At 27.5% G+C, this 22,316-nt stretch overlaps 1 protein-coding gene across 1 annotated transcript in view; it reads right to left on the bottom strand.

Moving 5' to 3' along the window:
* Nucleotides 1–4,109: 4,109 nt before the first annotated feature.
* Nucleotides 4,110–22,316, bottom strand: part of LOC107454200 (DENN domain-containing protein 1B) — a 40,346-nt gene continuing 22,139 nt past the window's right edge. Inside the window, exons 15-22 of the mRNA XM_087154006.1 lie at nt 20,502–20,639; nt 18,689–18,727; nt 17,577–17,609; nt 16,358–16,420; nt 15,997–16,113; nt 11,315–11,391; nt 8,980–9,193; nt 4,110–5,067 (exon numbers count right to left, since the gene is read on the bottom strand). Of these exons, the coding sequence (XP_087010132.1) occupies nt 4,261–5,067; nt 8,980–9,193; nt 11,315–11,391; nt 15,997–16,113; nt 16,358–16,420; nt 17,577–17,609; nt 18,689–18,727; nt 20,502–20,639 (1,488 nt within the window). The 3' untranslated portion in view covers nt 4,110–4,260. The remainder of the gene's footprint in view (nt 5,068–8,979; nt 9,194–11,314; nt 11,392–15,996; nt 16,114–16,357; nt 16,421–17,576; nt 17,610–18,688; nt 18,728–20,501; nt 20,640–22,316) is intronic.

Below are 22,316 nucleotides of genomic sequence, written 5' to 3'. Positions count from 1 at the left end.
TATATATTCATCAAATACAAAGTTAGAGACAAAATGTACAAATAACAAATGATAACAATAAATAAACTCAATCTGGAATAAAATTCTCAACAAATATGCAGAACTATAGAAAATAATTTATTTACAGATATTATCACAGAAAGAAACTGATATATCCTCTTGAGACCTAGATCATACTGGATAACATACTGCATAGTAGCTTATTTCCAATGGATAACATGCTGCAAAACAGCTCGTTTCCAATGGATAACATACTTAATAGCAGCTTATTTATACGGATAACATCATAAATGGATAACACTTCATTACCAATTGATAACCTTAGAGATATAAACATTTTAGGTGTTGATTATAATTACATGAACAAATAAATACCTAAAGAATATTTTTCAGCTTGTACATTTTTCCAAATGTGTAAAACTGCAATCGATCTAATCTTTGACACCTCTGATTTTAATTTCAAGAACTAGATTTTCGAAGCCTGATAGTTTCTTTGCATGTGCAAATCAATAACTTAAAAAAAAACTAAATTTCATTCTTCAAAAGAAACATACATAATTTAACCCTAAATTGCACAGTTTTGAATTTCATGAAAGATTTGTTAAAAAGTGAAGTTTAGAATAGTTATTTAGTAAATCAATATAACTTAAGCAGCCTCATGGTTTTATTGTATCTGAAAAATATAAAGAGCAAATTTAAGTTTGAATTAAAAAAAAAATAGACACACAATTACTTCCTCCAAAATTAAACTCTAGTGAATTTCAAGAAAGGATTGCTAAAAAGTTATAAGGAAAAATTTTATAGCAAATAAACAGTATTTTATTAGCCTAATTTTAATTGCAAAATTTAAAAAAATAATTTGAAAAATTATTATGTCTTTACACACAGGGTTACATTATTGCTTATCATATAATAATATAAAGATAATAATTTTAATAATTTAGAAGCCTAATAGTGTTTGTTGCACAATCACATAATGCATATAGATACGTAATATTCTTGTTTGTTGTTTGATAAAATTGTTGAAAATTAGAATTTACATATGACTATTCAAATAAAAAAAAACTTTTATTTTTTTCTCTAATGACTAAAGACAAATATTTGCTGCAGTCAGTAAAATCTTAGGTCTCAAGAAGAAATGATGTAACAATATAAATATCATAAGCACATTTAACAAACAACTAAAAATCATAATAGACACAAAGCATTTGAATTAGAGCAAATGGAAATATGCAGCACATTTTTCAAGCACTGAAGTACCTTCATAACTCAAATTTTATGGGGCAAGGGGAAGTCGGAAAATTGTAAGATAGAATACTTTAGAAGAATAGAAAAATTTAGATATAATTGTCAATAGAACTTTTTTCAGGTTCACTTTTTATTGTACAAATAATAAATTATGGGTAAATTTATAAAGAACAAAGTACAATTATCTGAAAATAATACAGTACCATAAATAAGTACTCATGTCATTAATAATAATAAAAAAAATTTTATTCCTATTCAGGAAATTTTTCGAATTGTTACACAAAGTTGAAAATACAATAAAAATGTAATTTAACGATATTTTTATCGCTTCTCAATTTTTGAGAAAATATTGTAATAACATAAAATAATTTAATATTTTAAATAAAGTCACAACTATTAGATACGTTTGATTATTGGTTTAGGATGTTGGAAAATTGAGAAAGTTTATTAAATAGGCATCAGAAATAATTAGGATTAAACTGTAATGTAAAACTGTTGATAATAAAGCAAGAAGTTTATATTAACTTTTCGTTATGAGAAGCCTCTTTCAATCAAATAACGTTGGGAAAAACCAGTACCATAAGTTATTTGATTGGAAGATTTTTGTGATATTTATTAGATTCCAAATTTTTTTGCTCTGCTGAAGAAGAACAAAATTTTTCCACTAAAATAACTGATGGAAAATTTGCTTTTTGCCCCCTAAGCAGAGCTAACATATATTGATACATTTTCGCCATATGAATGAAATTTATTCTAAATGATATAAATGAAAAAGTTATTATTTTCTTAAAAAAAATATAGATATTCGTATAAAGGAAATTTTCTGCAATTCTAGAAAGAAAATAAAAACTTTTAATGGTTAAAAATAGGAATATGATTCTTTTTAAATGGAAGTACATTAGCAAAAGATGGGTATAGTATACAAAGCACAAGAATAATTTTAAAACAGGAATGATTTAAAGATGGATAGCACAAAAGTCAGTAATTAAAGATTTTTTTCTACCTACATATTTCATTTCATTGTTTAATTTCAGCCAAGTGATGTAATTGTGACTACGAGATACTTTATTTTTAATTTTGTTACTGTAGTTAAGAAATATTTTTTAATAAAGGAACAAAATTAAAACCTAGCTACTACAAAAGTACTCAAACTTGGATATAAGGGTTCATTTCTCAAGCTGTCCTAACCCCTATTTCATTACCCTTTTTAATAAAAATATTAGAGATTGTTTAAATTAATCATGTTTATTTTTAATACTTTGAAGCAGGCTCAATTCCAAAATTTCTAAAGGCAGAATAAAAAGTATTATATATAGCAATATCTATAGCAAACATGAAAATGTACAAGATAAAAAAACTAAAAAAGAATTATATTTTGTTCAGTTGGATTTACTTATGGCACTTTATATGAAATAAATATATATTAAAAGATCCAAAAACAGCATCAAAACATACTTTTTGATTAGATGTTACTAAAATGTATTTAGTTTAGTGAAAATATATTCTATAATTTTGCAAAATTTTGATATAGTTAATATTTTTATTAGCAATGTCATATATTACATTTTGTGAGCAAAAAAGAAAAAAAAAAATCATTGAATCTGGATGGAAACATGAAAGATTTCCTAAAATGCAGAATTTTTACAGCAAACAACAGTAATGGATGTTAGAATTATTTAAATTGAACTTCAATAACTGGTTACTGATACTGACATTTCTAAGACTGGTTATTTTACAGAATTTTCGAAAAAAAAAATGCAAGCTTATCTGTATATTCGACGTTTTTTACATTAAAAAATTCCCTGACAATTCCAGGTTTTCCCTGGCATATGGGAGCCCTGCATAAGTGGAAACTTAATCTTACATTAAATGCATAATTAACTAATAGAGTTCATTTTAAAAAATTGTGACTAAAAATTTAAGCTAACAGTTTATCAAATTTCTTTCTTCAAAATATTTTTGACATAATATATATATATATATATATATATATATATATATATATATTTTAAATAGTAAAAAGCAAGAGAAAAAAAGATAATTAAATCTAACTCAACAAAATCAAAACTCATTTTAATGTATGAAATAAACCCAAAAAAAATATTTAAAAAAATGATCATCTAGTAAGCCTGCAAAACATAACAGTACAAGAGAAATAAATGTAATGGGTATAAGTGTAAAATTTAATACTCTTGAAATACTTTGCAACTTTTTTTAAACCTTAACTGTTAGGCCTATCAGCAAAAATAAATGGAAGTTTCTCTTTTATATATATATTTCATATACTGTAAAGAAACATAGTTTCAAAGTTTTTTTTTAAATAACTTGATAATAAAAAAAAAACTGCAGGATGAAACAAATAACATATATTATAAATTTTAGAAAACAAAACAAAGTAACATATACAAATAAATGTCATAAGATAAAAAGAAATTTACACAAATAAGTGCTAGTCCACATATATAAACATCTCATAATATACACTTCTTGCAGAGTAGAGAACATAAATCCGTTGTTGTACGAACCTGCCTCGATTGCTTATTTAACAATCATACAAATGTAATCTCAATGAGCAAAGAGAAAATGACGCTGCTTTACAGCAACGTCCAAAAAGATACTTTGACTTTACAAGCAATGCACATTTTCTTTTTACAAGTTCAAATATATTTACACATTGCCCTCTCCTTTCGAATTATTGCACAGAAAATCAACTTCAAGCAAATTTTTGCCATGCTAGCTGAGTTTTTTTTTATTTCTTTGCGTGTTGGATTCCTATTCAGAACAGGGGAAAAAAGGCCCAATTCTTTCAACCTGAAGGCAAGTTGCATATTGCCTCTTCCTTTCAATTATTGCACAACAAATTAATTTCAAGTAAATTTTTGCTATGTTAGTCGAGTTTATATTTCTTCTTGTTTTTGGGCTTTTATTCAGAACAGTTGTAAAAACGTCTAATTCCTTCATGCAGAAAGCAACTAACATATCACTTTTCAATTATTGCATAATAAACCAACTTCAAGTAAATTTTTGCCATGTAGGCTGCGCTTTAATTTCTTTGTGTTTGGTTTTCGGACTCTTCTTCAGTACGTTGGCAAGGGGGTCTAATGCTTTCAAGCTGGAATCAAGAATGGAGCTTACCTTTTGTGTTTTCTCTGTGCTTGAAGATGCACTTTTATTGAATAAAGGTGAATTACTCAGTCCATAATCGTCCAACAAACTCCTTTCAGCATCGCTCAACACATTGCTACCATCTACAAAAAACTTTGAGGAGGACTTCATTTTCGGTGGAAGCGGTGGCTTCACTTCAGTTGCTGCGCTTTCAAAGTTGCTGCCACCATTCATTTGTAAATTAGCCTGAGCTGGCACAAAATTTATGACCTGTTGACGATACTGGGATTGCGCCGGGAAGGGAGGTACTACGATGCGTGGTAGAGCAACTCTTGGAGCACAGTAACTAGGAACTTGAATATAGCCAACTGGTTGATTAACCACTTGGTTTCCAGAGCTTGTGGATAAGTTTTGAATTGTGTTTTTCAACTCCATAACCCTAGAGTCACAGGAGGATTTTGGCGCCAAGAAAGACAAAAGATCTTTATCGTTGGCATTAGTCTCCTGTAATGGATCGAAAAGAGTGACATCATCTAATGACTCCAATTGTATGAGGTCGGCTGAAGTTTTTGAAGCACTTTGAGATGTTTCATGGTTCATTTCAGTATTAGCCTTGTTATTTTTAGCGTTTTTCTTGACTCGAGGTGGAGGTATTGGAGCAGGCAATACAGACTCGGATGTAACACAAAATGAATCATCAAATCCAACAGTTCCCTTAAATGAAAAACAGAAAATTATCACTTGCAAATTAAAGGCACTGTGTTGAAGTTTTAAGTATGCCAACTGTCTAGTAAAAGTCTGGAATAATGAGTAGTTATTCCAGATCTTTTTGTGAAAATCACAAAAACCTGTGGTCCATTTAGACTTATAGCAGGTTAATATTTGTGAAATTAAGCCGACCTGGAGGCCGAATGGTTAGCATGCCTGACTGCGGAGCCGCTGGTCGCGGGTTCAAATCCTGCTCAGGGCATGGATGTTTCTTTCTCTCTTTGTGCTCTATGTCATTTCTCTTATGTGTGTGATTGTGACCCGCCCTATAAACGGGTTTAAAGTTGTGTGATGTGGGCGATGCTGCTCCACCGCCGTGGCTTCGCCACAGGTGCCCACTGGGTAACGAGAAGAGAGTAGCAGTTCTGGCATTTCTGTGGCCAATGGGACAAACCCCAAGTACCCGCCATTAAAAATATATATATATATATATTTGGGAAATTATGAAATATTTCCTCATAATTTTGGAAATTTGTAAAAATAGGATTTTATTTTGATATAGGATATATATTTTGGTATCAAATAGGAATTTCTATAGAATTTTTACTATTTCTAAAACACAAAAAATATGTTTTTTCATGGAGTTTTAGTTTTAAAACTATAAATTAAAAACATCACTGTCTGTTTTGCACTAAAATAATTTGTGAAGGGTTTATTTTAACAATAAAAAACTTTATGAAGGGTTCGTTAATGTGCCAAACTAACCAGAATTTCTGGCGAAATAAGCAGAATAGCTACAGTTTTTACAGCACACAAAAAAAGGACATCTTGCATAAGTTTTGATCTAATGATCAGATGTTCACATTCTAGGGCTCAAACTAGGACTGGTTCATGTGGCTAATTAATCATCAAGTAAGCTAATTAATTAGTGCAGGCAATATTTTATTTTAACTATCCTCTAACTCTCTCCATATTGTTTTTTTTCTTTCCTTTTTTTAGGAGGATAAAAAAAACAGATTTGAATTAATGACCTTCAAAACTGGAGGGGGGGGGATATCTGTAATTTGCAAAATATGGACCCAATAGTTTAGTCAGAGAAGCAGTCTAAAGTTTGAACCTCTTAATGTTAATTTTTTTGGTGTGCATATTTTACAATATCTCAAGAGCTTTTAAGGAGAATCAAAAAATTTTTTATACACAATCATTTAATTTATTTATCCAAATTGTATAATTGTGAGTACCAAATTTTGAATAGTTAGGTACAAATTTTTTTAAAGAATGTAATTCTGTATGGTAAAATACAAAATCTGTCAAATAGTTTCTATAAAATTGAATTTTAAATACAGTGGAACTCCAGGTTTACTTTCCCCATTTCACATGTTATCCCACTTCCTTTATTATTTTCTGCTGGTCCGTGAAAATTGCCTGTACCAATAATGTTAAATTAACTCATATTTTACGTTACACTTTTTAAGAAAATCCTGCTTTATAAGTTTTTCCAACAGATCAAAATTATTTTTTTTTACAAAGTTTGCCCTTTTTCTGAGTTTTCTTTTCCAAGAAATAAAAAAGAGACTTGTTTTTTGTAGCTTTTCTGACATTTTTTCTATTCTATTTTATTGTTTTTTGTCTGTGAGAGTAGAAAGGAAGTAAGGGAGCTTAATTGTAATATTTGGGAGTGGAATTTTTTTTAGCACAATTCAATCTTAAAATATTGTTATTATCCAATCATTTAAAGAAGGTTACATTAAACAACTGGTTAGGTAATCATTTCTTTTTCTTGATTCCGATAATCTGCAAGATGCTTCTAAAGCAAAAATAAACAGTCAGGGAGCTCTGAATTTGATATCCACAACATTGGACAGTGTCGACTCAAATGCATTGAAAGCTTCTCGTTATAAGATGGGAACATTGGCCTGTCGGAAATAAATTACATGTCTGAAGATCTTCCAAAGTGGATGATGCGCATATAAACTGTAACACACATCATATTCATTTTTAATTCTTTCAATATCTGATTTGATACTTGCTCCCGATGATAGTGATGAAAACAATGACGCTGAGTTAAAAATATCAGAGGATATATCTACAACTGATCTAGAGTTTGAAAGCATAAAAACTCTGAAACATTTGCAAATGTAAACCATAAAACAAACAATAGTAAGTGTTAAGAGCAATATTGTTGAAATTGTGTCCAAAAAAAAATGTAAATATTACACACTTTTCAAGTAGTTCATCTTGTAAACGTTAATTTTTGAAAAATATACAAAAATTTTTTCTCCCCGATTTTACGTTTACCCGTTTTGTGTGTGTTGAAAACCTAAAATCAGGTTTCCACTGTATATGACTTTTTTAAAATTTGATTCCTCAGGAACTATTCAACTGATTTGTTAAAGTTTTTCCCCCCCTTCCACTAAGCGGTTCAAAGTATTAAAACTATATTTTTTAGATTGCGACTTCCTGTTCCAGATTTTGAGGGTCAGGAATCTAAATCATTCAAATTAAAAATATGTTTATTCAGAGAAACTATGCTATCGTGACTGATTGATATAACTTAAAGTATTGTTTGAGCTAAATAATTATCATAGTTGAGGTCATCCATGTAAATAATTCAGATTGAGCGCAAGAAAATGCAATGAAAAGTTATTCAAGATATTCGTTTTTTTTTCTTTCTCGCATTGTATATGAAACTAAAGACAAAAGGGTTAACTGCATAGAGGCTCACCATTTCAAAGAGTCTGTGCATGATTAATAAAATAAGGCACACCACAATTTCTAATTTAAAATTTTAAAAGTATAAATTTTTAATGTGATTAAAATACTAAATTTTAATTGTTTAAGTTTACTATAATTAACTTTTTAAGATAATTGACCCAAGACATTGATACAAATGACAGAAATATTATCGATATTTTTCTTAGCTGAATGCAGCTTTTTAATTACAACTGCTCACTTTTCCATAACCACTTCATTATTTTTAATCTTTGGTTTAGCATTAGAAATCACAAACAAGCATTTTTGCACGATTTTCTGTCTTTAACCACATTTACTGATGGTTATAATGATGTATCATGCACAAAGAGACATTTCCTTAAATTATTCCCTTAATATTTTTACTTCAATAAGCACTTAAATTTGAATTATCTATATTTTTAAACCTACTATTTTAGCAAAGAAAGGCACAAAAGTAATTGTTAACTAATCGATTAAATATAATAATTATTTCTCCTCTATTTATATTTTATGATTATTGTTAAACTTATCTTTTTTTTGAGAAAGGGTCTGGTTGATATTTTTACTTCAATAAGTACTTCCATTCAATATCCCCTTTTATTTTTATACCTACTATTTTAGCAAAAAAAAAAAAAAAAAAAGGTAATTAACCAAGTAAAAATAATAATTATTTCTCCTCTATTTATATTTTATCATTATTATTAAACTTGTTTTTTTTTTTTGTTTGAGGAAGGGTCTGATTGCAAAGTTGCCCAGCATATAAGTCTTATGTTCTGTTTTGATACCACAGAATAGTGGGATATAAGTTTCATGGGGAATCCTAAACATGATATGTCCCAGCAGATGAAGAAAATTATCAACTCAAATACCATGAAAATTGTAAGTTATTACCCAAACGATTTTACAATAAAAAAAAACATTTAATATTACATTTTAAATTCTGCATATAAAATAAAATAATATAACAGGAGATGGAAAGTACATATTACATAAAAATTAAATTTTACTTCCATTTTAAGTTACTTTTGACATGTTTTTTAGAAATTTTTTTTATCATTATTTTCCATGGTGAAACAGCATAAGAAAGTAGTTTTAAGCCGAAAACCCAAAACACGTGTAGTTTACTGTGTATATATATATATATATACATATATATATATATATATATATAGAAAAAAACCTTACTTCACATTTTATGTCTTCAATAGTTTCATCCAAGAGACCAAATGAATTGATATTATCACTTGAAACAGAACATCTGCGATAGATGACATCGTGCAAATCTTCCATCAAGTCTAGATCAATCTTTTGCAATGCAGGACTATTTCTGCCAGCTTCAAGTGATTCTTCTGATGGCAAAGATATTTCATCCACGGTCAACATTTTATAACGACGGATACTAAAATTAAGACAAGACATAAAGCATTTTTTTAAAAAATTAAATTCAAACAATTCTACATTAACAGAAAAACAAAACTGAAATAGTACAAGGGTAGTCCAAATAAAAAGTGAACAAGTGGGAATGACTATTATAAGAAAAATACATAACAATAGCAGAGTCACAATTCAGTGTCATAAAGGAAGGTAAAGGGAGTGCACGGCAGATTGCTAGTAACTGATTAACCACTTCAGATGAGAGCATTTAAAGTGAATGTAAAGTTGAGCTAAGAAGGATGCTTTTGGAGAAGAGTAAAACAAAGTAGTTAGACTTTTAGTGACAGAAGATGATTGCATCATCCTTTTCATTCATCTCAGTTAAAATGCCATACAGATGTTAAAAGATATAACTCTTCGATCATTTATAGTAATTTCAGGAACAGCAGCAATGAATGATTTCATACAAACTTGCTAATAAGTTACACAAACTGACTGTTCTTTCCTTAATTTATAACCCTAAAGGATCACACTGCGATTTGTATTTTTCTACTGCTACTATATCATGTGTACACACTTTTTGTTTGGGCAACCATTATATATTTAGTTTCATGAACAGGGTGTGCAGCCAAATCTCTCAACAAAAAATAAGCACCTTTAAAGTACTTTTTAAGCACTCAAAAAATATTTTTAAGCACTATATACATTAACAAAATAGTTTACAAAAACTTTACATGATCATGATAAAATAACTATATCTAGTTTCCGACAAAGAATTCTTTTTTTGATTGTATTAGCCACAATAAAAAAAAATCGAGATTTTTTGGTTCAATTTCAGAGGGTGAAAAATGAAGTTTGAAATTGAGAATATCTTGGAAAATGCAGAAGAGTTGCACATGAGAGTGCAAGAATCTCACCGAACCCAGCTCAGTAGATGCGGACACCCAAGTATTTCTTCAAATAACTATCATATGTTGCGGGCCGACGGTACGCTAAAATGGATTGTGGTTGAATGATTTGTGAAAACGTTGCATAGAACAAAGTGAAAATCACGCTTTTGCATAATACAAAGCGAAAGTTGACACGGTAAAGGAAAAAAATCTCATTTTCAAAAAGGAAAAATTAAGCACTTTTTAAAAACACCCCATGAAAAAAGTACTTTTAAGGGCTTTTAAAAACCGAAAATAAAAAAGATGCACCTTTTAGCACTTTTTAAAAACGCTATGCACCATGATGCAGAAGTTGAGAAACATTAACTGACTTTTTAATAAATTTATATTTTTCAATATTAATCTTGTATGAATTTTTAATCAATGTTAATAAGATATATATATATTTTTGATAGATTTTGACTCATAAACCTTAAAACATGAATGATTTTTTGCTCTGTTGATTAGTTTAGACATGTTCGAAGTCAAACTTGAACAGAGATAAATCAAGACATGCCATTGAAGTTTTAGAAAAAAGGATTAGCTGTGTGTAGTAAGAAAAATTTCAAAATATGTTTTCAAAGCTGCAAATTAAAACTTAATGCAAGAAAAAGACAATTATATATTAAATAAAATATAAAACAAAATGCTTCTGTTAATTGATTCAAAATGCTATCAGTTATCAAATTCAAATATGGAATCTATTCTTACTAAGAGCCCATCAGAAAATTTAATATTTTCTTTAAAATTATAAATAAATTAAACACTGAATCAGAATTTAATATTTTTGTTTAATGTGTCACTAAATTTTTAATATGATTAAATATTTTATAAAAAAAACAAGCATCAAGCAAGATTTGATAATCTTCAGCTTCTAAAAATAGTAAATAAGTTTATGACCTCCAATTTACTTTAATAAAATTTCCCGACAGAAAAATTTCATAAACTTTTTTTTCCTTCATGATATTCATAAAAGTTTTATAAATTTTGCAACAACAAATCGGGTAGAATAGATAAGGTATTTCAATCACCTAGTACAAAACAGCATATCAAATTTTTGAAATTTTAAAATTATCAATTAAATCTACATAGATTAGGCATAAAAAGTGGAATTTCGAAAATCTTCAAAAAAATGGCAGATCTGTAAATATGATATAAAAATATAAAAATGCATGATTAATAAAAATAAATTCATAAGTAATGAAAATATTGTATACCCAGTGACAGCATCAGCTAAATTCATACCATCCAGTACACCAGATTTTAATTGATCAGCATGGTTATAAGAGATGTGCTGTAACATTTGTAGAATGCAAAATATAAATATTGCACAAACACAACTGACAAACAACATTATTTTAATCATAAATATTAGTCACACATTAAAAAAATTAAATTTTTGATAAAAATTTTTTTTTTAAATAAAATTTTAAAATCCTTTAAATTTCTATTAAGTACATAACCGAATAAACTTATGTATTGTAACGCATGGGTTGTATGCACTTAGTTATCTCTTTATACATAATTTTTAGATCTTCTATTTCTATAGGATGTAAATGATAAATGCATTGATTTTTTCCCCTTTATAAGGCAATATTTATGGATATTTCGGGTATTATTATTATTATTTTTTAATATTTGTGATTCTTTCTATTTAAAATATTTTTGTTATGAATTTCGAATCATATTTTTATTTTGCTCGTGAATTAGTTGCTCGTTTTTCCTTTATAAATTAGAGAAAATTTTGTCTCGAATTTAAAAATTTTAAATATCTTTCAATCATAAGTATTTATATTTTTCAAGATATAAGAATTAGTTTTCAATCAGGCAATCTTTTAAATTTAGGAAAATTAAAAACGTTTGATAATAAACACAATTTTGATGTTCTTGAATATTGTAACTATAAATTAATAAATTTTATTTTTGTCAAGTATTTATGGACATTTTATTTTCTACATAAATTATGTATTTATTTTAATTATTGACTTGATATTTTAAAGAAAGTTTAAATAGAAGTTTTGATTTATAATTAAAGCAAGCTTTCCAAATTTTAAAGGGCTTTTTTTTATCAATATTTTATTATCAGGGTGTGTAGGAAAATTATTCAACAAAAAATAAGCACTTTTCAAGCACTTAAAATTTTTTTAAGCACTTAAAAAAAATATCATAATTTGGCAGGGTTGGAAAGTTTTTGACAATTGGCGGTTCTATCTTGTTTTAACCCTTATATAAAAAAAACAAAACAACTTTTGGCATTGTTTTTGACAATTGTCAAAAATCATGAAATTTCGAATCATGCAAAATGAATGGCGTTTTCAAACGCTACGGACTGACAATACGCTGAATTGTGAAAACGTTGAATAGAACAATGTGAACTGTGTCTTTTTGCATAATTCGAAGTGAAAATCAACTTGGTAAAGAAAAAATCTCATTTTGAAAGAGGGAATATTAAACACTTTCTAAAAACACCCAATGAAAGAAGCACCTTTAAGGGCTTTTAAAAAACGCTACGCACCCTGATTATATTAAGGCCATTTTTTGATGAATTTTAGAAGCTTTTTCTGCATTTAAAAGCATTTTTTTTTTTAAAAAGAATTTTTAAGTTATCAATATTCTAGACTTGATAACTAATGTCAGAAAACTCTCGTTACACTTTTTTGTCATACAATTAAATTCGTTTATTGCTACACTTGATTTAAGAAGAAAATTTTTACTCAATGGTTGGTCTAATACTTAAAACCTAATGGGCTTTCAAAATTCACTTAATTCAAAATTCAGTTTTTCAAAAATTTTAACAGGGTTCTTGCTCAATTATTTCAAAAAAAAATTAGGACTTTTTTAGGACTAAGAAAAAAAAATTAGCACTTGATGTAAAGTAAAAATAACATACTTAATCTATACATGATATTAAAAATATACAAATAAAGTGTTTCATGATTCATGAAGTAAAAATTACATAATTAATCTATATATGATGCAAATTGCAGCTTAATTTTGTCACAATTTCCTCAATTTTCTTTTTTTTGACTTAAGTAATTTAATATGTTTCTCATTTTTAGAACACACTTGCTTTTGTTTTCTGACATTAATTTTGGATTGATGCAAGCAACATTTCCTACAACAGAATAGTTTATTGGACATTACTTTAGTAATGTTTCTAACATTTTGGTGATAAACTTTCTGCAATCTTTCTTTATATTCATAGGATCCCTGTCAGAAATAACTTTTGAGGCCAATAGCTGCTTTAAAATTTGGTCACCTTTAAAACCTACACTGATTTTTGTCAGAAAGACGTAATTCTTTTCATCACAAAAATTAAAATGGCACAGTTTCTCCAGAGAATTTAAGTTTTCTATAGATTCTGGCTTCAGAATGTTATATAATTGCACACTATGTAATACCAAATCCTGGATATCTGCAGCAAAAAATAGTAAAAGTGGCCGATCTGCTTGATAAAGTTTCAAAAATGGTGAAACTAGCTCCGACACATTTAAGAAAAAGTTCAGCTTAACAAGAATTAATTTGTCTTTTATTGCTTCTTGTAAAGTTAAAAAGGATTTACATTTCACTTTTCTAAACTTGCCAACATTTTTCACATAAGATTTCAGATCATCCCAAAGCAATATTGCTCCTTCAGCTGCAGGTGCATTTTCCAGCCAACGGTGGTTACAAAATTTTAGTGGTAATTTGTTCTCAGTTGATTGATTAATAAAATCTTCTTTTCTTGTGGGTGAATCTTTGAAAAGATAGAAGATTCAGCTCAGGATGGAACCAATGAGCCATTCTGTTTCAGATTCACCTTTGTAGAATGCGTTATTTAAAATATGAAGCCCACAACTTCCTATTGCATTGCATTGAACACCATGTTCTTTTAACAAATCTTCTTGAATATTATTATAAAACTTCCATTTGACAGCAGGACCGTCCATAGAAATCTGCAATAATTTCTTCAGGTCTACATTTTTGACTGATGCATAAAAGCAGGCTAAAAGGTCATCTGCTGTAGAATGGCCCAGAAAAGCTGATGTTAAGCATCGCGTCTCTACAATGTTCTTATCTGGGTTGCAAAAGTGGATATGTATATCCAACTGCTTCTGCTGTGTCACTTTGTTCAAAGACTCATCAAAAAGCAATGTATAAAACTTGGCATTATCAATGCACTTCAGAAGTAGCATGCTAAAATGAGGTGCAAGTTCAAAATGACAGAGATATGCACACTTAGTTTCACTGCAGGTGAAATGACGTGCTAATGAACTGTCTGGAAACATTGTACTAAATAATTTTCCAGTGTCTTTGGAAGAATTGTAGGAGTAGTAGCTTTCTACAACTTTTAAAGCCCATAAAATCTCAGAAGAAAGAACTTCTTTCCCCAAAGCCCAAGAATCTTCTTAAAAGATGGAGGCAGCAGGAGAGCTGAAGGCAACAGAATTTAAGGATTTAGGGAAACCGATTTAAGGAATCAGATCACTCAACAAAATTACCAAAACGCCAAAATACAAATTATTTAGCACTTTTTTAGCACTCAGAAGAAATTTTAGCACTTCTTAGGCCCTAAAAAAGTTGGGAAAAATTTTAGCACTTTTTTAGGACATTTTAGGACAGCAAGAACCCTGTTTAAGAAAAAATTTGCAACAAAAAAAAAAAAAAAAAAAAACAGTTAAGAATAGCTGTTATAGCAGAAATAGCTGTTTTCTAGAAATTTTGAAAATAATTTGAATTCATAACCATACTTAACTCAGTTTGTTATAACTTTTGATTCAAAACTTTAGTACTACACCCATAACACATGTTACTGGTCTTGTAAACAATTGATTTCAGAATACTGACAGCAGTAAATGCATGAATTATGGATAATATTTACTTTGATGATGATAAAGCTTAAACTTAGGGGAAAAAAGACTGATTTACCAGTACTTGAAATAGTTTCAAGTAAGTCTAGGAGCCTTGTGTCATTACAAGTAAAACTCAAATGAAATGTAGAATTTAACACAACTGCTTTACAATTTTTCAAAATGAAAGGGGAAGTGAAATCAGTAAATGTATGAGTTATTTTCTAGTTCATTCTACAAGAATTAAAGCTGGTTCATAAAAGTACAACATTTTTAGTTATTTTCGAGCATAATTTAACAAACGAATTGCTTTGGTTCTTAATATCTCCTTAGAAACAAGTTTTCCTCTAAAGAGTTGTGCGTTTTCTTTTTTTCTCAGTTGATCAGACACGTGATCTCTGGAAGAAATTATCTGAAATTTTTTTCTCAATACATTCTTAGAGCAAAGGAAAAAAAAAGGGAAGAAATTTGCCACATTTTCTTATCAGTGTCTGATCAATAACTTTCAGAGATTTTAATATTATAAAAACCATAACAAGTTTTATGATTAATTTAAATCAAACTATGAAAACATGCTTTTTTTTTCAATTAAATGTTAGTTCCGCTGAAACCAAATTTGACTACGCAATTTTACAGCACTTTGCTCATTTGAAATAATCCATTATAAATCTTAGTCCACAAAATCTATTAATAAGTTTTATTGATAAGATTTTCAAACTGTAATTAATAAAGATTTGAAACAAATTATGTGAAAATTTTTTAAATTACAAGTTAAAATCCAGATCAATGAAAAACTAGATATTTTAATAATACATTTTTCCTCAATAGATAAAGAAATTTAGAAAATCAACTTAAATATAATAATAAAATTTGCACTGTTAAAAACAAATGAAAATAAATTATATAGATGATTTTATTCTTATTAAAATAGACAATTAAATAAATTAATTGATTATAATTCATAAGAAGAAAAAATAGATCATAAATCAAACCTATTTAAAAAAATTGATTGAAATGAAATGTCATTTAAAACTTGGTCACAAAAATGTTTTTTTAAAAATAATGTATACCTTATTTTTACTTCGGGCTTTTGGAAATCGATTTGCTCTAATTGAAGTAGGGCTCGATGGAGCACTTTTAGGTTTCTCCAAATAGCTATCAAAAGTCAAATCAGGTTGGCTAGGATGCTAAAGGGAATGTATTAAGTAGTTTAGGAGTTATGATTATTGTTTTAGTCACAAACCATATTATTGGATATAAGCAACACTCAATCAAAAATACTTGCAAAAAAAAACATTACATTGCATAACATAATTAGATAATACAAATGTTAAAAAAATTACATTATAATACTTATATTATTGGATGCATATAAGCGATGAAAACAAACAAATAAATGCAAAAAATAATAATGATAATAAAAAATCTAACTTTTTGAATATCTTGAATTTTGGATCGAATATCCTTGTATGCTCGTTTTCCCTTGTCTTTCACCTGAAATTATTTTTCAATAATTAGACCAATTATTCTAATACTAGTGAAATATTTTACAAATAAATAAAAGAGGTTGTTTGTAATGGTTGATTTGGATTACTTTGAATACCAAATTTTTTGACACAAAAAACAAAGATGGCAATACTGTGCCAAACACAAACAATTTAATTACATAATGAAGGTAATAAAATCAAACAATGTTACTCAATTTAACAGTCTGATGTAAAAACTAAACAAATACGAAATACAAGAAAGATCATAGTTGAATTTTGGGTCTATATTTTTGGGAAGAATGTAAGCTATTTAATATGGAAATCCTGGTTAGTAATTGCTAAAATAAATATGCATTAAGTAGTATCATGCAATTTGGTTAAATTTCAAGAAGAATTAAACCAATTGTACTATAATACTCATATTGTACACCCTTTTCTACCCAATTATTAAATAAGGCAAAAAAGAATGGGGTAATTGATATAAGAGTTGAATAAATAGATTTAAGCACAGTGTTAAAGTAATGTAATGTAATAAAAAATATCATAATATGATTTAAATATTTTTAACAACGTCAGAATCACTAAATTAGTAAAAATAAAAAAAAAGACTTAAATAATACACATATAAAATTTGAAATCATAAAAAAAATTAAATATAATTATATTTAATTCCATTTTTTTGAAAGTATACATTCTTCCATTATTTAAAAACTGTGGCAATAAAGTGGATTAATTTTCTTTATTGCATAAATTATTTTTCAAGAAACTTATACAAACCTTTTATCTTTATTACTTATAAATTTTTTTAATAATATGCAGTCAAAATATTGCTATACATTTTTCTACAAAAACTGTATTGAGATACACAATTTTATTTAATGCAGCTCTGATAAGTAAGGTCATACTTTGTTTTTAATGCCTAAATGCAATAGTAAAATAAACTTCAACATGAAAGAGATATGTTGACTCAAATATCTGTAGCTGGATAAAGAGTTTAACACCCAGTTACAGATATTTGACTTTACAAGTTTGAATGCATTAATACAAATAATTAAAAATACAAAGCTTGATTAAAGATATTACATAACATACTACGTAGAAATTAGCTATTTAAAAAAAAAATTTTAAAAGTGAAATAAAATATGTACAGATGATAGACTTACAGATTTATAAGCATGCTTTACTGCAGGATTTGTCTAAATGCAAAACAAAGAAAATAAAATGTAATTAAAAATATTTATTCAATATCTAAAACTCAAATAAATGAAATAAAAATGACAAAATAATAATAAAACAAAAATGATTTACAAATCAAAATAACTTATAAATCAACATAACAGTAAAAAAAAAGAAAATAACATGAGTTATAAAAAAAATGATATTTAATATCGCAAGACATGGAACATCTTATGAAGGAGAAGAAAGCTTTCCTTTTCTTAAAAATGTGTTTAGAAGATTTTTTTACATTAATAAATGAACCATTCAAATCAATTAAAGCACTGATAACATTATTTAATGATAAACATGTTATTAAAATTTGTATTTTTCAAACACTGTTATTGATTAAAACTTTTTACAATTGTCAAAGCACAATGTTTAATTTAATGGTTTTATTCAAATACCATAGTAAGAACCCCCATAACCTTAGACACAAGGGTATATCAGAAAATGCATCTGATAATTGGGGGACCTTTTTTAAGTGTAGAAACATTACAATGTAGGTTAATTTACTAAAAAACAATAACGTTTTACACAATAATGTAGTTTTTATACAATATCATGAAAACATATCATAGATACAATATTGTTTTCTGTTTTATTGTAGTTTTCCTAGAGACACATTTTAGAATCATCATCATAAGGGATCGTAATAATGGGAACAACTGCTGTAATATTGATGAAGTATGCACCACAAGCATGGTAGAAGGGGTGAATAACTAAAGAGCCATATAATTGATTACTCTCAAAATATAAGTTTAGCTGCAATCTGGAAAATATATATTCAATAGTTTTGGTAACAGAGCAGAAAAATTTTTTATATCTCAATGTTTAATTTGATTTTTCTTCAAAATTTTGGAACCAACGAATTGAATCAAAATTTTTTTCCGCACAATTATAAAATGTGTTTATCCAAAGATAAAAAAAATTTTTTTACAAAAATTTATAATCTATAATTATTTAATTTACTAATTTTATTAAAAAAAATGCATATAAAATTTTTTAATATTTGAACATTTCAATTTTAATATTGGAATAGTTCATAAAAAATACTCACTTTACTTTTAACATTCTTCAAAAAAGCTCCACCCTCTTTCTAGAATAATTATAATAAAATAATTAGATCATTAAAACAATATAAATTAAATAATAATGTTATTCAGAATTTAGCATCTATTCCTATAAAAACTTAACTCTCTAACCTTGCTTTATTTATATTACAGGCAATGTATGAAATGTCAGCGAAAATTCCTTTTAGAATCATCAATTGGAATTAATTATTTAATTAATTCATCTATTGGTATCAATTAATTAATCAATTTAGAATTAACTATTAGAATAAATAAATTTTTCAATAAACCACACACATTGTACTATAAGTAGGCAATTTTTATCTTTTTTAAAAAAAAAAAAAATTAGTAAAAATATTACTGCCACACGTTCCTAATAGTTGTACAATCATTCCACACTTTGCTGGTCGACTTTAAGCATTGTATGCAGTGCTGAATTTCAAGCTCCACTAGTAAAATATAAATTCTTTTTTTCTTAATAGGTGATAAATTGGTGGATGATAAATTATACTAGAGAACATTTTTTCCCCTGTTGTATGGGATTTTTTTTTTAACAGATCTTGGGTATTATCACGTCACTGATTTCAATTTATTTTCCAAGCTGCAGTGTTTTGTAAAATGACCTTTAGTCTATTTTTTTGTCAAAATGTACAAGTTTAAAAACCTTATGTATAACAGGGAGTTGAATAAATGTAGCGAGAAACTTCTAGGGGAGTTAGGGCACATCATTAGGATTAAAATTGAATAGGAACTCATACTTGGAAATGTGCAGTTAGGGGCCCTTTCCTATTAGGAGTTGTTTCATGTATTTCTGAACAGGTTTTTCAAATGAGGATGCACCCGTATATGTGTATAACGACATTTCCAGGCATTGGTTCCTATGCAATTTTAATCCCGATGATGTGCCCTAACTGCCCTTGAAGTTTGTCACAACATGTACGCAGCCTCTGTAATATAATGCTTTTAAATTTGCACATTTTGACACTAAATAGACTAAAAATATCCTTGTAAAAAAATCTGTAGCTTTAGGAGCAAAACTAATTTCAGATTTGAAATTCCCACACCTCAATCAGGCAAGATCAAGTACTTTTATAAATGTATCAAATTTTTTTTCCCTAGTGTTATTTCTCATGAAAAGAAAATAGTTTTCCAGCAGATGTTAAATGATATATAAAATAAAAGTAATACAGTCGAACTCGTATATAACGAGCACAAAGGGACCGTAGCATTGTACTCGTTAAATCCGAGTGCTCGTAATAAACAGGTTCTTAAGGCAGGCGTGCAACCAGAAAAGGAGGAGGGGGGGCTTGGGAGGTCAAATGATTGAGTTACTTAACATTTAATTAATACTTACTTACTTTAATTACATTAATTAATTTAATTAAATAATTTTCTTAATTTAATGACAACTTGCTCCCCCTCAACCAGCAAAAATTTTCTAGTTGCGCTACAGTCTTAAAGGACAATTAAGTTTCATTTCGCGTTTTTATTTTTATTTTGCGCGCATTGTCTTTTCTTATCATTTTGAAAAAAAGATAAGACAGAAAGACTAAAAAGATGAGAAAAAAGATTGAAAGACAGAAAAATATTGCTCGCTAAAACCGGGTCTTGTTCTTTAAAAGCGACTTCTGTTCCATAGACTTAACATTGATCAAACCAAATATTCTCGTTTCCCTCGTTAAATCTGAGCTCGTTATAAACGAGTTCGACTGTAGTATAAATGTATAAAAGGTACAAGTTATAAAAAAAAGGAAATTGACACATATTTAAAACATTTTAAGCACAAATATCCATACATACTTTCATTGTAGCCATCCACTCCTTGTATTGCATTTTAAGATTATTATTTGAGTTCACTTCATAAGAATTAACTTCAAACTCAAATTCATCACTAAAACCAATCCCTGAGTTCAGCATGTCCAGTCGATTTTCAATGAACTAAAAAAATGGCATATTAAAAGATTATAAAAATAGAAGATGTTATTCAATTAAATAGAAGATATTAAAAGGAAAAAGGTAAATATTTTTTTATAATTAAATTTAATTGAAAACAATACCAATACATATCTCACAGTCACAATTGCAAATTTTGCAAAAATTTCTAGGATAATGGAAAATATATTATACATATTATAGTATACATTATTCATACAAAATAATTATATATATTATAATGGAAAATATGGTAGTTGGTGTAGATGACTAATTGAAGTATATGATGAAGAAGGATAATAATCATTATGAAACTTTTATTCAGTAGCTGTTGTAGAGCTTGAGATACAAAATTAAAAGGATATTTTATCGAAATGACTTTCTAAGTAAAATAATAAATTTTGCATATTCATATTAATGGGGACCGGCTTCAGGATATAAATTCCCCACCATCTGCCTGATCATAAGCCAATTCAAAAATAAGCATTTAATCAATGGTTTAGAAATACAAGAGAGATGCATTATAGGCATGTTCTTGTAAAAGAACACTGCCAAAAGTCAAGCCAATTCAGCCAACCTCCCAATATCTAATTTTTAGCATTTAAATAATTTAGATTTAAGTTAAAAAAAAGTTCATTAGAAATTAAAGTAAACTAAATAATGTACATGCTAATGTTTAATATGATTGAAGAAACAAAGGTTGCTTAAAAATAAATTTTGATATTTATTTGATGTAACATTGAATGATAATTAGCTATACATTTGCAATGAAATAAAAAGTTAGCCATAAAATTTTTTAAGAACAGAAATATTTGCATTCACTCTATATGAAATTGAATTGATTTATTTATTTAAAGATTACTTATTTATTTAGTTAAAAATAAATTCATGAAATAAAGAAAACTTAAAAGGAAAGAAATGTGAAAAGCCTATGTAATTACATTACACACATAATACCACAAAAGTTTCTTAAAAATCTGTTGAACTGTTAATTGCCCATTCATTTTCAATAACAGTACATTTTTAAATGTTCCTTTTATCCAAAGGAAAAAAGACCGAAGTTATTTGGTTATTTTTTAGAAAGAGAAGTGTAATAGGTTTTTCTTAGAATAGAAACAGAGACATAATTGTTTTTATGTTAAATAATATGCTGTTTGATATAGGCCAAGATTAAGAAATTTCTTTTAGTGGCTAGTAGGAACATTTTAATCAATGGCCACTTTATCATAAATTTTAAACAATAAAATGTTTTTTTTTTTGAATTGCTTAACATTTTTAATAGTTGATAGTTAACGTGAAACATTTCTAATAATATGAATAATGTAAGGAGTTTCTTTTGAAGCCTTTCTCAAAATATGATAAACATAACAAAATAAATTCCTAAAAAGAAGAAAAATTTTAAGAAATAAGTATTGAAATAATGTATTTTTTATAATACTATAAACTATTTATAATAATTAAATTTTTATTAAAAAAATAATAAATTGCACATGCGGATCAATTTCAACGAAAAAATTGGTGATAAAAAGACAATTGCCAAACAATATTTTAACCACCATATGTTATATTAAAGCCCTGTGGCTGGATGTGGCCTTAAATTTTCCCCAATACAGTTTGATAATCCTCAAACACCTATTTATCGTAAATAAATAATCCCGAGAAACTGAAGGGGATTATTTAAGA

Source organism: Parasteatoda tepidariorum, chromosome 10 (genome assembly GCF_982258835.1).
Source record: "Parasteatoda tepidariorum strain Cologne lab strain chromosome 10, Ptep-v5.0, whole genome shotgun sequence".
Lineage (NCBI taxonomy): Eukaryota > Metazoa > Arthropoda > Arachnida > Araneae > Theridiidae > Parasteatoda > Parasteatoda tepidariorum.
The sequence above is the reverse complement of the archived record's forward strand: the minus strand, read 5'-3'. Positions and strand labels throughout refer to the sequence as shown.